The sequence below is a fragment of the Phaseolus vulgaris genome, chromosome 1, assembly GCF_051622355.1.
Source record: "Phaseolus vulgaris cultivar YP4 chromosome 1, ASM5162235v1, whole genome shotgun sequence".
Lineage (NCBI taxonomy): Eukaryota > Viridiplantae > Streptophyta > Magnoliopsida > Fabales > Fabaceae > Phaseolus > Phaseolus vulgaris.
Window position 1 is genome coordinate 48730605 of NC_143498.1, and position 18384 is coordinate 48748988.

The 18384-nt window shown below is 27.3% G+C and overlaps 1 protein-coding gene and 1 non-coding gene across 2 annotated transcripts; both read right to left on the reverse strand.

Annotated features, from left to right (window-relative positions):
- Positions 1 to 4520: 4520 nt before the first annotated feature.
- LOC137814573 (uncharacterized) lies at positions 4521 to 5185 on the reverse strand. The gene has a single exon (XM_068617381.1). The coding sequence runs from the start codon at positions 5115 to 5117 to the stop codon at positions 4638 to 4640; it is 480 nt and encodes a 159-aa protein (XP_068473482.1). The 5' UTR covers positions 5118 to 5185; the 3' UTR covers positions 4521 to 4637.
- A 5092-nt stretch (positions 5186 to 10277) lies between these two features.
- TRNAV-CAC (transfer RNA valine (anticodon CAC)) lies at positions 10278 to 10351 on the reverse strand. Its single transcript has one exon. It is a non-coding gene; the product is annotated as a tRNA-Val (tRNA).
- Positions 10352 to 18384: the final 8033 nt, after the last annotated feature.

Genomic DNA, 18384 nt, shown 5'->3' on the forward strand with positions numbered 1-18384 from the left:
GTGTAACTCAACACGTCAATTTCTTTTTTATCCTGGTTAACAGAGTGAAAATATGTATGATGGGCAATGACAAACTGTGTCCACTTTTGATATAAATGATGTGTCTGTTGACATGTATGGAAACCAATAGTTTATTATGATGTTAATAAGGGAAAGATACCCCCAGTAGGAGTTAGGCATAGTGGTAAGCAATCTTTGCTCCTAGTCCTAGGGGAGGATAAAGGTTTGTGCCCTGAAGATGCAACTTCTGAAGAGGACTAAACCTTATTGCTCCGCACCTGAAAGGACTAGTCTTACACTTAAAGGATGCGGGAATACCTGTGAAACAAATAAATAACTAACAGGAAAAGAGTGTGAAGGACTGCATTATAAGGAATGGTATTTTACACAAGGCCACGTGTTGGTAAGCATGGTTGTTATGTAGTAGATCTTACATTTTTTAAAGTTTATTTAAATTGAAATAAAGTATACTTGAAAAAGGAACAGTTGAGGTTACATGTCCGCTAGTTCTACTGGTTTACTTGGACTTCAACATTTTCTCTTTTATCCTAACCCCTCTCCCCAAGTGAGTTGGATTATGTCAAAATCGGTTGCTCATTAACCTTACCCACCTTTTCCTTCTCTTTGTTGATTTCCTCTTCCTCTTCCTCTTTCTCTTTTTTATGAGTTTTTATTTATGCCTTGTCACTTCCAACTTCCTTTGTCTTTAGTGCATGACTCAAAAAACACCTTTTAGCCCTCTTATGAGTTTTACTACCTTTTTAGGTATGTGACTATTCCTCCCAGAAGTGTCTAATACGGTGGCTTTAACAAGATGGTGATTGCAATGGGATTTTAACAACTGCACTGCAAATAAAGTCTACCCACATGGTAACTTGAGTTGCCTACTACGTCACACTAGTTGATTATTCACAAAAGCAATTTAAAATGATAAATTTACTCTATCTTTTAGAACGTGATTCTGTGTCCTCACGTTTGCTTATTGGTATGGAATCTAAACATTTCAAGCTGTTGCAGCAAAACAGTAGCAGAAAGTTTTATTAATTGTTTGTATGGATACAGCGGTTAGTGCCAAAACATATCTTCTGAGATGGCGATCTTTAGTAGTTTCTCATACAATTAGTTCAGTTGAACACCCATCATCCCCGTGCCTAATAAATTTTTAGATTAATGTGATACGTAAGTAGGAAATTTGATTAATATTGTATGGTTCTGGTAGAGTCAAATAATCATGCAGATCTAAGTGGTAGAGATTAAATCCGAATTAACATTAAAAAATAACATGGCTGTGATAGAAATGATAGATTTTACACTTTCAAAGAATATAGACGTTTTATCAGAAGTTGACCCTTCTCATCAGATTATGTATGGACTATGGAGTAGTGGCAATAATAGGAAGTTGATCCAATGCAATAACGAGAGCATTAGAGCAACACCATTGTAAATTTTCCCATAAACTCCAGTGTGAATGGCAAACATAATCATATTTTCTCCATTATTTATTCTTTTTCATGGAACTTGTATTTGCATTTGAAAAATCCGTGTGAATGCTCACTTTACCTTCAGGTTGGGTGGTAACAACTAATAAAAAACTATCAGTGATTTCTAACGGATTCATCAACATATTATTTATAAGCATGCAGAAAATAATATATATTATATTTTACCTCATATTTATTAAGCTTTAACTCCACCCTCACATCTTTTCTTATTTCTTATGGTCACTCCGTTTTTATTTTACTTTTTAATTTAAATTAAATCATTTTTGTCTGTTTTCATAATTCAATTGATATAATTAAAATTGAAATAATTATAAATCTACAGATGTAGAGTAAATTACAATAACTACTCCAAGAGTTTAAAATTACACAAATTTCTCACGTTATTTTTATCTTTACATTTTACCTCTCTTAATTGTTTTAAAAATATTATACCTTGGCATTTGTTTTACGTTAACATAACATAATTGTTTGAAAAACGTTATAGTATATCTATAAGGAGGAAACAGTTTGACTATACTTAAGAGATTAATCACACGGATCAAGAGTTTATAAAGTTATGAATATTTTATTTTTGTACCTATGATATAATTATATAAAAAAAACAATAGAAAGAGTTTTGTAGAAAATGAAAAATATGTAAAAATAAAATGATTCACAATTAATTGCAGGCATTAATTTTGTCTGTGTAAATGGCCATACACACACTCTCTCTCAAAATAAAATAAAATAAAATTAAAAGCTTGTTTTATAATTTTTTAATAATATTTTTTTATTTTAATAATTATTATAATGTCTAATTTTATTATTATAAAAAAATGGATATACATACGCATAGATATTTCCCCTCGTAATCTAATTCAGAAGGGGACATAAACTTAATTTATAAAATGAATAACTGAGGGGAGTTTGAGGTTTTACTCGAGGTTTTTGTTCAATTTCAAATTTTATAAAGATAGGAGATTATTCATCTCATTTTAAACCTAGAGTAGTTCACAAGCCTATATCCTAGTATTTGGACAGAAAATTTAACAATTTCCAAGAAAATTAAAATATATTAAATTTGAATTACTTTTATCATAAATTGTTTATTTTTTAAAAAAAAAAGATAAGTAAATTCAAATTAAATTTCTTATTTATATTAAGTATTCAATTTATCACAAAATACAAAAATTATTACTTTGACAAATAAAAATTGAAAAATGTCTCTGGTCTACATCGTGGTAAATAATCCCTACAATGATAACTAAAAGAAAAATTATGTCAACATCTATTAAAAAACTATGACTTAAATGAGTTCAAAAATAATTTTGTCACGTTTTTTTTTAATCAGCAATAATTTTGTTACGTTGATAGATGAAATATTGAATAACGTTTGTTTCAGAATAATAGTTTGTCAACTATGATTGACGTTAGTTAAAAATAACCTAACTGATATCAACCGAAAATAATAAATATTAATATTAATTGAAAAAATTATATTTAATGTTAGTGAAAAAATTGTTGATGCTAATTAAATAAATCTTAATTAACATAAGCTAAAAAATAATACTAACTTAAATTCACAAAAACAAAACTGAGAATAAGGATGACTCAAAAATAATTACTACCCACTTTAAACTTTAACTTATGAGAAATATTTGTTGACATGATTATGTCGAACAAATGATTATTCCACATTAGTTGAACTGACAACATAATTACCAAAGTTAAAAAAAAAATTATCCTAATCAAAATTGAACGGAAAAAAATGAAAAAAAAAAATCTTACTTCCTTAATAAAATTTGAAGTTCTATAACTTTAAAGAGTCAAATTTGTTTCCTAAATTTAAAAAATTTCAATATCTTCTAAAATTTTATATCTAAACAATATATTTTGTTTATTTTAAATATTTATAAAAATATGTCTCTTAAAAATTTCTCTTCAAAATTAAAATAAACAAACCAATTCTTTATCATTTGTTGGATGTTAGCAGCTGAGTTGAGCATCAAGCTTTTGCAGTATTTTACTATCTCAAGTCACATATAACGTTTGCATCTCTATATTTGCTGCATGCAATTGTAGTTATCCCCCCTCTCCCCAATGGATTATATTTAAAATACAGGGTATGGTAATCTGGAGAAGAGATTATCTTAAGGTTAAAGATGGTGAATTAGATTTTGTAGAAGAAATCAGTTATCAAGAAAGTTTGCACAAATAACGTTGGTTATAAAAAAAAATACAAATATGAGTGGATTTTAACTATTTTTTCATTAATCATATTTTTCATTTATTTATAATATCTATTGAGATTCTTAGATGAAAAACAAAAAAACTTGAAATTGATGATTCGATATCAATATTTTATATAAGAAAGTTAGAATTTTGTTATAGTTTTGTTTTTAAAAAATATTGGAGAGGAAAGAATATATAAGTTATTTTTAAATGTGAGATATTGAACGTACTGAACGGTAATTAGAATGCGAGTCTTCTTTTTTATATATGATTAGTGTTGATGAATTCACATTGACTAGAAATTAGAGCATTTTATAGTATATAAATGGGTACAAATCTCACCTCATAAATCAGTTTTATGAGTTTGAGTTTCCTAATATGGTATCAGAGTCATTTAAAGTCTATCATAGCGAATATTTGATGAGCTTATCAAGTCACCTATTATCGGACTGCTATCGGACTATCCATAAATATATTGTCTCATGCACGAGTGGTCACTCTCGACGTGAAGAAGTGTGTTGGAGATTTCACATCCACTAAATATTAGAGTATTTTATAATATATAACTGAGTACAAACTTTATGTCATAAGTCGGTTTTATTAGTTTCACTTAAGTGTAAAGTTAAATTCCTAATAATTAGTGTGATAGAGTAATACTTAAAATCCTAACCATATCAATTAGAAACCTGCCTCTCTCTCTCCTCCCTTTCTTGCACACTTTCTTAGTTTGTTCTGTATTACTTGCGGACAGTTTTGGTTTGATGTAATGAGAACACAAAGTTAGCCTAGAGGAGAAGATACCGAAAATGAAGTCTAAGTATTTTTTTTTCATCTAATGTGTATCTCTTGTTACACTGTATAAGGCAAGCTAGAAAAAAAAGGGAAATTTAAGCATGAAACTGCATTTGAACTTCAAATACATTGCTACTTTACTTCAGGTATGCTTTCCAAAGCTGGTTTCCACCCTTGTGAGACATCTTCATTCTTTTGAGACAAATCTTCACCCTTAACATCATCAGCTAGAGACAACATCTTACTCACTGAAAACCCTCCATTCTGCAACATATTCTGCAGCTCTTGCTTACTAATAACAACCTTAATCCTGACCACGTTACTTTTCTGTACATCATCTTGGACTTCTGGATCCGCGAACCTCACCTTCTTGTTGGTTTTTGGTGATGGTGGTGGTGGTGGTGGTAGAGGCACAAGGTAGTACAACTGCCCTCCAACTAACTTTGTTTGTGGCTCAAGATACCGCAGGACTGTGAGAGATTCAGATACTGCATGCCCAGAAAATTGTACCAAAACCTCTTCCACTTTGATGGGCGTTTTGTATTCAAGAATTTTCCCATCTGTTTTCATGATTGTCACAACGTTCTCTTGCAGCACCAAGCAATTTCCCATGGCTTTTCTGTAGTGATTTTCTTGATGGTGGTTTATAAGTAACAAGCAATTTCGGTTTTGTGAATGCAAGAAAATTACCTATGAAACGTGCAATATTTAAGCCGATGGCTTTGGAAAAATACCCTCATGTTGTAACAAGTATTACCAAAATACCTTTTGCTCTTTTTTCTTTTTTGTCTTCTTTTGGAACTTGCATTATCTCCTAGCCTCCTTAGGCGGCTAATTACAAAATTCTTTTTTACATGCTTCACCTACAATTTAATAAATATTAATATTTTAATTATTATTTATTAATATTTTAATTATTTTAAAAAAAAATATTTTTTAAATTTGAAAATTATTTATTGAAGATTTTTTTTATTGTATTAATATTTTATTATGAGTGTAAGATGGAATGAGGTGAGAAAATATCATAATCCGACTGCTGATTACTATCACATAGCGTGTTGATTAATTAAAAATAAATTATTTTAATTATTTTCCATTTAATTAGAGTTTTGAGAGAGAAAAGGTGAGATTTTGCATAGAAGTATAATTGTGTTGTGTTGGAAAAAATAAAAATAAAAAATAAAAAAGTGGATTTTGGGCGGTGGAAGGTGCACTTGAGCATGTTGGATGGGAGTGGGGTCCTGAAAAGCTGAAGTGGTTGACCACTTGTGCACTATGGATTTAGTTGTGTTGACTAAATATGTGCCACACTTACTATTTCCTCCTCTGCCATCTCTACTGTTACATCAAATAAAAACATACTCATTAAAGTCGGCAACAGTGTTCAAACTTGAAAACATGTTGCAAACGTTCCTCCTTTGTCTTTTGCCTAAATAATTATGAAAATGTTCTTAATTTGCTAAAGAGATGGCATATATGTTGGGACAACAAAAGCATTGCTTATGTCAGTCAATCAGCAAGCATGTATATGGACCTAACTTTGTTATGTTGCACTTGTTAAAGCTACGTACCAAAATGCAGGATTAGTAACAAATTGCAGAACATGGTCTGAATTATGTAGAACATAATGTTCTTTTCAGGGTAATGCAAAAGAAGCTTGTAACGTTTTGGTATACATGAGAAAAGAATAAAGAAACAGAAAAGAAATCTCATTAAAGAATTATAAAACTCGTATTATGAAACATAAACGGAGGAAGAGGTCTTGTGAACACATATACGAATTGCATGTGTGGAGGTACAGGGAGAAGTTTGAACAAATTACTATTATTTTTTTTTTCTATTTTTTCTCAGAAAATGTGACAATTTATCTAAATTTGTTTAGTTCGTTCATGCACCACTTGATTTAAGGAAATTTGGATACCAAATTGATTATCACAATAAAATTAATTTATAATCAACCCTCAATCAAGTCATTAAGAAGATATAAAATCAATTCTAATTCACATGCTAAAGTTTTATATTCAGCTTATCAAGAGTTTCTCGAGAGGGTAGATTATTTTTTTAATGCTAAAATATAAGAGAATTGCAAAGATAAATTATGTAGTCAATTATTTTTGGAAATACCTTCTTAATTAATGGGAGACCATGACCAATGAATCTTGATAATTGATCCATTGAGTATATTTAATGATGTACATTCCAAAGTCTACAAAGTTCAATCTAAAAAGTTGAAGATAGTATTTTAAATGTATCTTGAAAATGCGATAAACATTAATTATCCATTAATTCTTTGTGAAGAAGTCTTCCTCTTCGTTATCTATACAAAAGGAACTTGTGAAAAAAAGAAAAGTAAGAAAGAGAAATAGCAACATAGAGAGTAAATGAAAGAATAGATCTCCACCATAGTGTGAGATTAGAAATCTTAGTGAGATGTTAGAGATACTTTGTATTTCATCCTTTTTGGGTGTGATTAAGTGGTATCCTCGTAGAGTGAGAGAAACAAATATTGTAATTCTACTTTCACACTGAAGACATTTTTTGAACTAGGTTCCGTGAATTTTACTTCTTAAATTGAGAAAATTTTCTCACATTAAAAATTATCAGTGTCATTATTTTATCTTACTCTATTTTCTTCTATTTGCTTATTGTTTCCGTAAATATTAATTTTGTATCTACACCAAAGAAAAATAATTAGTTCTTATTTTTCCAACAATCATTGATCTTTTAGTATGAACTCTTTCGGCTGAAGTTCACTGCTATCAACAAGAAATATTCAAATTTCTAGATGTTTGTTTCAAATACAGCAAAACTCGTATAACATGATAAACATTGGTGAGAGTAGAGATTAACTAACTCAGATGATGAACAATTTGAATTATATTCGGTCTAGTACTAATTAAATTAGTTGTTCATGTCCAAGGATGGGTTGAACTTCAATTAATTTTCATTGAGTTTGGTGAACTATTTAAATAAATAAAACTACTTAGTTTTCAATTCATAATACTTGAATTCCAAGGTTAAGAAAATTCAGGTTACTTACAAGTTGAAATACCAAATATTGATAACGTACAATATCATTATATAGTTATGCGCGTCATCCTAGTATATATATATTGGGAGGAATTAAAGCTAAGAAACTACCAGAAAATTTACAAATTTATTGTTTGGGTTGGCAAATTCATTCAAATTCAAAAGCCGATGAAGGCTATGATTAATCTGTCCCAACATGAAATCGATCCTCATTTCAAAAATGAAATTGAAATAATGAGTATACCCTCTTTATCCTCTTCTTGTGATAACAAATTCGATTGCTTGTGATGTATATTCTTATAATGCACGTTTAAAAATAGCAACACCTTCTTCCAATGGAAGTGTTGCTTTTAAGTTTTGATTTGGTATTGTTTGAAAACATCTGGTATATAGGAATCTAACACCACTTGGGAACCATAAATCAACAACGTCGTTATCTCCGTCCATTACATCGTCCTACATATTCCTTAGTATTGATTATATGGTTTGGTCTTGTGTCATTTTAGGTTAGTGGTGGTCCAGCTCACAACATTTTGAGCCAAATTACTCATTGCCATGCTTCAACAACATGCATATCCTTATACTTCAAACGGAATTACTATCATTTTATAGTCTCAACCAAATTTTATAACGGGTATTGAGGTTTACAGAACGATTGTCTTGTTCCTCCCTTCAATCGGTCGCTGTCACTCTCAACTTCCTATTTCGCCTTCCTCCTCTCGGTCGTCCGGTCTCACAAGCTGGGATGGTACCTATAGAAGGCACTCCGACGATCAAGTCAGTCAGGGTGTCGACACTCGGTTGTCAGAGTACTGTAATGACTACCTGATTTTTGAAATATGTGTTATTTAATTACCTTAATGGGCCTTCGTTGGTGGGTCGGATTAGGAGGTTGATTCATGTTTAGGGTTGTGCTAAATAGCTCTTAATTATTAATTAATCATGTTGACTTGGTCAACCCATGGCTCGTCATCATAGATTGGTCAACCACGTGTTGTCGTGTGACCTTCTTATCATGGTCGAGTGGTTCGAGTTTCTGACCAACTCACCAAGTCGTTTGGTAGTGTCAGTACACTTATATAACTTAATAAAAGAAATTAGTTATTTTGTATAATTTTATTACTTAATTGCACATTTTATGATCCAATTGAAATGTCAATATTTTTGTGAGAGTGTTTTTGAAAAACTCAATGAATGGGCTTAAGATAAACAGAAGGCAAAAGTAGTGGAGATTAGTGCAGTGTGATGCTGTGAAGACGCATGGTTTAGAATAATGAAACTTCTGGGGGGTGTTGAGGTAGTGGAGGTAGGAAGTAGGAGTATTCAATTCAAAAATCTATAGAATATAAGAATTACATACCAAAGAAAAGGAAGTGGCTTTCTTACAACCTACTTTAACATCATTACCATTCATTCATCTTCTGCTGTTCTTCTTAGACAAACCCTCCCTTCTTAAACAAACATTTAAGGATTCATAACTTCTACAATTTTTACATCACTTTATGCTTTGGTGGAGTGAAAAATTTCCCTCTTTCACTTTCTCTATAAATTAACACGAATCCGTTTCATTTAAATTATTTAATCATATGTTATTCAAAAGAAGAATTAGTTCAATCCTTTTTATTTTTTTGTCTGGTTAGATCAACTCAATGTAAATGTGCGACATAAACTGATTTATTCATCTAAAATAAAATAAATAATTTTTTATAAAAATTGAAGTAATTAAATATTTTTTTTAATAAATATTGTTGCATTTTATCAAGTAAATGGTATCATGTAATTAAGGATGAAATATATATAATAATTTTATGTACAGTATATATGGTGGAGATCATCTCAATCTTATAGATTCAATGACTAAAAGTCAATCGAATACACATCCATGACATAAGTATCGATTATAAATTTTATATATATATATATATATATATATAAACAAATAATTACTCTTTAATATAAAGTTACGAGAAGATTATTCACTTAACAAAGTTCATCATGGTATAAATAATTATAAGTAAATGAATACATTTTAGATATTTATCATTTAATTATTATACATTTATTATTTCACTAATACTCCATCTAATTTGAATGCAGTGTAAATAACACTTTCTCTTTATCTACTGTTGAAGTATTCAAATTCATCCTTGCAAGAATAATTTATAATCTATATATTTGTATAGTTCTTTTTTGTCTATAAATAGATCTGCCAAAAATAGACCTTTTTTATTCATCATTTCATGCTAATTTATGGAGGAAAAAAATCCTTTGCCAGATTTCACATAAATAAATTTCCCCTTTATATTTTTTCTTTAAGAAAAGTTACAATTTAATTTTCTCTTTCAGTACACTTTTTTCCTAAAGAAGCGAAACAAAAATAAGGATAGAAATAATAAACTTTTTATCTAATAATTCTTGCCCAAAGTTTGGAACAAATAATTATCCTTATCAAACTTTTTTTATTTATTTAAAACATTTCACTACAAGAAAACTATTGAAATAGAAACTAAAAACAAAACATAATTAACTTTGTATAAATATTATTTTAGAAACTAAAAAAAAATTAATAAATAATAGAATATATTAATAAGATAAAATAAAGGCTGTAATAGAAATCATTTTTAAAATAAAATACTAATTATATTTTTAAGTCCCATCTCACAATCTTATAACGATTACTTAAAAAGGAAATGAGTAGGAAAAGCTTCACAGAATTTTATTTTTTTTATGGACTTAAAAAGTTGTCTGAGCCCGGGTTCGAACCGGGGACCTCTAGTGTGTGAGACTAGCGTGATAACCAACTACACCACCCAGACCACATTGCTTCACAGAGTTAATATAGATCAAATTTATTTATTGAGCACTGATAAAAACTTATTACTTTAAATGCTAAAAATCAATTTTTAAGACTGATCGTATTAACATTTTTCATGTTGAGTTGCAGAGTGTTTTATTCAGCATATGCCAAGTTATGTGTGTTTTAAGCAGGTGTGAACAGAATCTATATGGCATAATATATACTGAACCCTTTTACATGTGAAAAATTCTGACAGAATGAGATTACTTGACTCATTGCTTGGCTACAAAGATGTTTTGTGATCCATGGCGAAGTGTGAAACATTCATTATTAGATCATTGAAATTCTCCAAAAAATCTTACACACTTTTTTCCCTTTTAAGAAAAAAATCTCAGTATGTGCTTTGTAGATTAAATGAAGTGTATAGTGAAAGATGCTTTGGTTGCAAGCAAATTAATCAAGATATTTTGTTTCTGATGGAAAATCATCAATATCATTTCTGAGATTGTGGTAAACTTGGCAAACTATCACTGGCTTTTAGCCTGATATATGCTGCACCACTTCAAGCATTGTGGATATATGTATGACTCTATCTTTTTCATAAAAAGGGGTATATATATATATATATATATATATATATATATATATATATATATATATATATGATGAAAGTTCGAGTAGAGATATAAAGATGTTTTTTAAGAGTTAGATTTAAAGTCCACTTCTTATTATGGTATCAGAGTCATCTCAAACCTATCATATCGAATGTTTGTTGGACTTATTAGATCACCCGATATCGGTTGTTATCAGATCACCCATAATATGTTATCTCATGCATAAATGGTCACTCTCGACGTTAGGGATGTGTTAGAGATCTTACATCAACTAAAGATTAAGAGATTTCATAGTATATAAGTAGGTGCAAATCTCATCTTATGAACCGATTTTATGGGATTGAGTTAGATTTAAAGACCTCTTCTTCTAACACTTAGTGTAAAATTAAATTGAATTTAAAATTTACACATTAATAACACAAATAATATCTGGGTAGATATTTTCAAAAAATATAATTTTAGTTATGATGAAAATTAGGTTACAAGATGGTGCACTCAGTTACGTTGGCCTGATGCATGCACTTTATTTATTTTGTCTTGATCTTATCACTGCCCCCATTTTAAAGCTCTTTAGAATGATTGTGGATTTATTGTAGTAGCTGGCTAGATAGAAAATGATTATTAGAATAATGATAGTACTGTCTCTTTTCTGAAAATATTTATAAACCCAGTAATGATATATTTGTGCATCATGATGGTAGCAAGCAGTGAGAATTTAAAAAGTGAATAAATCAAGCAACTTGTGTGGAGTTGGACCATTTCATCAATGTTTTATACATCTATAATTATTTTACTTATTAAATAAAAATGTTAAGTTTTTATTTAGAAATTTTATATTATAGACTAATTTTGTGGGAAAATAGTTTTAATAAGATTTTCAGAATTCTCAAGAAACATTGTCATTTATCAATTGTACGAGTTACTGTGAAAATATTGTAGCACAAAATGTTATTTAAAATATGGTTGTAATTTAAATAAGTTACTGTTTAAAGATATTTCATAAATTATTATCATAAAATTTATAAGACAAATTTATTAAAAATATATGTAGTAATAAGATAGTTGAATGGTTTCCCACTGTTTGAGAATTGAAGTTAAAGATAATCCATTTAATATAAATTTCTCTCTCTTAGCTTTCTGAAACTTTACTTTAAAGATAAAATTACATAAAGCTTTGAAGTCTAATAAACAATATCCTATATACATAATTAAAGTTGTATAGTATTATATTAATTTAAATTTTAAAGTCAAAATTAATAATCCAAAGTGTAAAGATGACAACTAGTATTTTACTTCATCTTTAGAAGCAAGTCTTTGAAGAATTGCATATTATTAACTTCTATGAATAAACTATTAAATTTTGTTTTGACTCAGTCATGTTAATAGAAAATTATTAAGAAAAAACATAATTAATTATTAGAAAAAAACAAATTTAATTGAATAAACTAATTGAAATAAAATTTTATCATTTTGTACCTTTAAAGTATCGAGATATCGATGAAGACTATTGATTGAATATTTTTATTGATTGGTTATTGTTTAAATGTCGTGATAGTTATAGTTTTTATGAATTCTAAAAAATCTCTTAGTAAGAAATTATTAATTTAAGTATGATATGAAATTTTATCTTAAATTATAAAGATAACCCGATAATTAATTTTAATCTCAATTTAAATATTTATTATGATCTTATAAATAAACATATCAACAACAAGTATATATTAAATCGTATTTATTAGTTACTTACATCATATTGAGCATAACTTAAAAAATTTAATGAGAAACTTTTCGACTAAAAATATAAAATAATTAATAAAGATAAATTCTTTATTAGTTTATATATATATATATATATATATATATATATATATTAGTTATTATTATGATCATGTTATATGTAGTGGCTGGATTGTTACTAGAGTATATGTATTTGTACTAATTTTTGCCAGATAGACGAAATCCTATAAAGAATTAGATCAAATATAATTTAAGTTAAATTAAAAAATAAATATATTATTAATAACTCTTTTAAATTTATTTTAAAATAAAATAAATTATATTAATTAAAATTATTGAAAAATACAAAATTACTAATGAAACTCATTTAATAAAATGTGAAATACGTACAATTTTTTAATTTGTAATGATTTTTTAGTCCACAGTAGAAGTTGTGCTTGAAAAAAAAATTAATATCTTTCTAATTGAAAACTTGTTATTTTTATTTATGAATTATTATTATTATTATATATATATATATATATTATGAAATTATAATATTTAAAATTAATGTATTTATTCAGAAAATTGTTTTTGATATAAGAATAAGATAAATGATTTTAAATTATATAAATATATGAATGATTAAAATATTTATTAAAACTAGTTAACAAAATTTAATGATTTATTTGTTTTATTCTTGACCGTTCATGATCAAATTGCGAGTTTTAATTAGAATTCATATATAATATACTCTTCTGACCAAAGTAACAAAAAACGGGTCTATTATTTATTTATATTTTTCTTTTGAGTTTTAAGTTTAAAAGTTTATTTTGATGTCTTATTATCGATTTGGAGAGATGAAAATAATATATAAGAACGGAGCAAGTGAATAAAAATAAGAAGTGTGGGAAAAAAATTAAAGAGATAAATTGATAAACATGAAATTAAGTAAATAACAGAAATAAAATAAATAACAAATTCGACACACTTTTTCTATTTCCTCTTCATTCATATACTATACTTTTATAGGAACACATTAAAAGTGTTCATGTTAGACAAAATTATCATTTTATTATATTATTAGAGTGAATTATTTAATTTATAATAACCGTAAAAGTGATAAATAGATTTTGTGCGAAGATTGATTCAATAAAATTTTAAATTAAGGTAGTAGACACTATGATCTAGTACATCATTTGATAGTTTAAGCATGTTTATATTGATTATATTGTTTGTCTTTACGAATGTATATTTAACTTAATTAACACTTCAATTAAACTACATTAAATTTTGTATATTTTTCTTATTATTTTTTTTAGTTAACCATTTAAGTGTTCTTGCAAGTTATTATTATTTTCTAATATACTGTGGAAAATTATTTATTCTAAAATTAATATTGTTATAGCTAATATAAAAAGTTATTAGAAAGACAAAAACAAATTGTATACTACCACAGATAACCATATACGATAATTTTATTGAAATTCATAATAATTATTTAAAAAAATATAGGAAACAAATTTATATTATTATAATTGAAAAACATACATGTAAAAAAACTTAGATGATTTTTTTTGTTTGACATGCAATACATAATAATGAATGAACAATTGAAGAAGGTTGTTTTAACTATTATCATTATCCAACCTTTTTTTTTTTTAAGGGAATGCAAAGTTGGGTTTTGCACTTGGGCAGTAAAACATGACTTACTTCTCCTTTGTTGACGTGTTGTAGATGAAGTAGTGAAAGGGAAATGAGAGAATTTTATAAGAAAAAGAACATAAAAGTTCCACAATTTGTCACACCCAACACACATTTTCTAACATTCCCTCTTCATTTGTGTCGCTATAATAATAAAATAATAATCTTGCTTATACATTGGTTGAAGATGAAGATGGTGACACTTTCTTCTCACTGGTTAGACGGCACCGCTGAATCCTTCTCATTTTTTTTATTTTTTTTTCTGTTTGCAGAATTAATATAACTTAAAGTATATGGTTAGATACCCGTGATGCTAATATTGGTGCTTTTGCATTCACATGGTAAGGATTAGGTCGAGGGAGTCACAAGGATGACTAAGAATTTGCGAAAGTAAATTTAAATTAATTTGAGAAAAAAATTGTGAAGAAAGTGATGATTATGTATAATAGATTTTTCTGAAATTTGTAAGTGAGGTGGGTGTGAGAGATTTTTTATTTTTTTTAAAGATATTAAAGTGTAAGTTTACAAATTTATCTTTATTTTAAAAATAATTGAAAAATAAGATAAGAGGTATTTTTGTGTAGATTTTAGTTAATTAAAATTTTATATATTATTTTCAGTGTCATTAAATAATTATTTAAAAAAATACAAAAAAATAATATTAGCAATCAATTATCAACTCAAAATATAAGAATAGTTGGGACACGTATACAAAAATTGGCATAATCAATTATCAACTAAAAACATATAATTAATTATGGGACGCGTACAAAGATTGACATAATATCAACTCAAAATATAAGGACACAAAGGGCCTTAAGTTAATTCCCTCTAGTCAACATGACTTTCCTTTTAAATTCGTTCATGTGAGAGAAAGTGTGAATAAGTCGTTCTTCCTTATATTCATCCTCTCACTCGTATTCATCTGGAAGCAAACAATCCTAATATTCGTTCTTCCTTCCTTGCCAACCGTGAAACCCTTAGTCAAAATGCAACATAAAAGAAATATTAAAAATGCTTAAATGTATTTTACTTGTAAATTGGTAGGATAAAGTAAGTGGAGGAGAAATAAGTGAATAAATAAAATAAAGATTATTTTCATAGAAAAAAACAGAGTAGAAAAAAATATTATTATTTCAATAACTTTAATAATAATTGTTCTAAAGTCAAATTATTTTTTATTGTATTCAAATTCTTTTTTCCCTTTGTGTTCTTCAATCTTTTCCACAAAGTACTTATTATTATACTTCAATATTTAAGTTAATTTAGGATGTAATTAAAGAATATAAGTTTAGAATCAAATATTTATTACTTTCATAGTAAAATAGAATTTTCATCGAATATTTGCTAATAATTTTACTATGCAATACTTACTAATAATTTTATTAAATTTTTCATGTATGATAGAACAAAACTTGAGATAATAAGTACTATAATAATAATTTGTACTATAACATTTAAATTTATAATCACGTGTATATTTATAATTGGGTGGTAAGTAGTAAAATACATCCTCTTCACAATCCAATAAATTATTATTTTAATTATATATATATTTTTAATTTAAAATATTATTATTGTACCGGTCGGAACCGAACGAATATAAGAGGCTTGGTACCTGGTTCATCTCAACCGACATATCCAAATCCATTAAGGTTCAGAAAGAGATTAACGAATCTAAACAATGGATAAATATTAGGTTACGTGTGTTCTTAACTATGGTTCAGATGTTAACCTGACCGATAATAATGATATAAATAGTCACAAGTTTCGAGAAAAAAATGTGTTATTATCGCACATTAATTACACCAAACATCGGATACCGAATTCCAACCAAGAGTGTACGAAGGAGAGAGAATAGATAAAAAAGGAGGAGGAGAGTTATCTTAAATGGATTGAAGTTGTTGAAGTGAGGAATGGAGGAAGAAAAATGAACGACGAAGGAAGAAGTAATAATTATCTCAATTTTCTTTTATAGTAGAATAATTATATTATTATAATTTGTTGTAAAATGTTTGTAATTTTTTGAAGTGTCAGAATAACTTTTTCCTTTGTAATTTTATACTGTCTATCATGTGGTTAATAAGTAGATGACACTAATGCAAAAATAGGAAACAATGACAACATTTTATGACCGATATAATTCACTTGTCATATAAAATGATCGGTGACATTTATGTAATAAATGTAAAACTTATTATGTCACCTTAAGTCAAGATCGTCATAGTTACGATTATGACAATTTCAATTTTACCCGACATAATAACTTATTTTATTATTGATAATTTTCAGTTTTACTAGAGATAATACGTTGAATTTTATTTTTACTTGGCATACGCTCACTTTGTAAGTTTTTCTCCAACTTCAAACCCGATTTCTCTTCTCTGCGTGAAAACTCTCTTTTCTAACCCTAATCTCCTGCAATTTTTCGTGGCTGCTCTTAATTCTTTTTCGTTGTTTGTACTTTGTTCTCACTAGTTCATGCCTCATTTCGTATTGTTATGGCCAGTTCGTGCTTCATCTCGTCATAAAAAGTTCTGTAAAATCGTTATAAAAAGTCTTTTTTGCACTAGTATAGAAAAAACTTTCATTTATTTCATCTACATGTATCTATTTTGATTTTGTAGAATAACTTATTTGCAATTATCCATGCGTACAATATTTTTAGTCTTCCTTAGTTCTCCCTCCCATTTCATGATTTTTTTTTAAGGGAAAATAATAATAAAATTTAAAATGAAATTAATTCGTCTTTAGGGAAAAAATTGTTATAATTTACGTTGAAATTCTTATTATTATTTTTAATTTTCAAACTAATCTTTAGTTAACAACATAGGAAATATAAACTGATGTTATTTTTGTTGACTAATCTATTTAATTATTTTAGTTCAATTTTCCCCATTAATAATTTTTCATTTAGAAAACTCAAATTAAAAACTTATTTAATAAATCCAAATCTAATTCAAACAAATACCTGTTGTGATACAACTCCCTTTGAAAACAACTGATATCGAATAACTCCAGTATTTAATTTCCATAAAGGTCTTCCTCTTTTAATAAAATGTTTTCAAAATGCACTAAATACTAAAGGTGTTAATAACGAAATTAATAAAAAAAAGGGTCAAAACTATTTTTAAATATTTTTTTTTCTTCTCTTCTAGTTTGGAAATCCAATCAAATTACTTATTATATTTAAATAAAAGATTATATATTTAAAATTAATGAAGTACTAACAAACAAACATTAGTCTCTCTCTTGCTTTATAATTTAATTGTATTATTCTTACCGTACAAACATACACATATGTCTCTTTGGTATTGTTTTATAATTTAAGTGTATTATTCTTACAATACATTTGAATTTATTAAAATATTATAAAAAATATATTAAAATTTTTAACTATATGAGAAGTTAAGTTACAAATTGTACTAGTCGAACATGTTCGGGTCCGACCCGAGCACTTAAGCGTGCTATCTTGACTGATCTGGTTTATAAAGGTAAAATACTTAGTTCGGTCCAAAATAATAATAAGCTCACTGACATGTCAAGAAGTCGGCTCAAACCGTTGACAAGATATATTAAAAAGATAACTAAAATAAAAACAACAACTGAGTGAATAACTGAATTAGCTAGGCATGAATAAAGTAAATTTAATTTTGAGATACTATCCCATGCTCATACACTATATTCTGATATACTTATATGCTCTCAGTGACTTGATCATTAGAGTTTTGTAAACAAGTGGAACTTTACTCATTGTAAATTATAAGTATCTCAAAGCAACAACGACAAAAAGAAAAAGTCTACCACCAAAGTCGATCCAAGTCAGTTGACAAGAACACGAATATAAAACATTTCTTAAAAAAACTTCAAATATATTTTTTCTCACCAAAATTTGTTACAAAATATTTATTATTATTTATTTTAAAACATTTAATAACCTTTTAAAGGTATCTAACATTTCTAATTATAAAAAAATAATAAAATTTCATTTAAAATAATCACAAAATATTAATTTGAT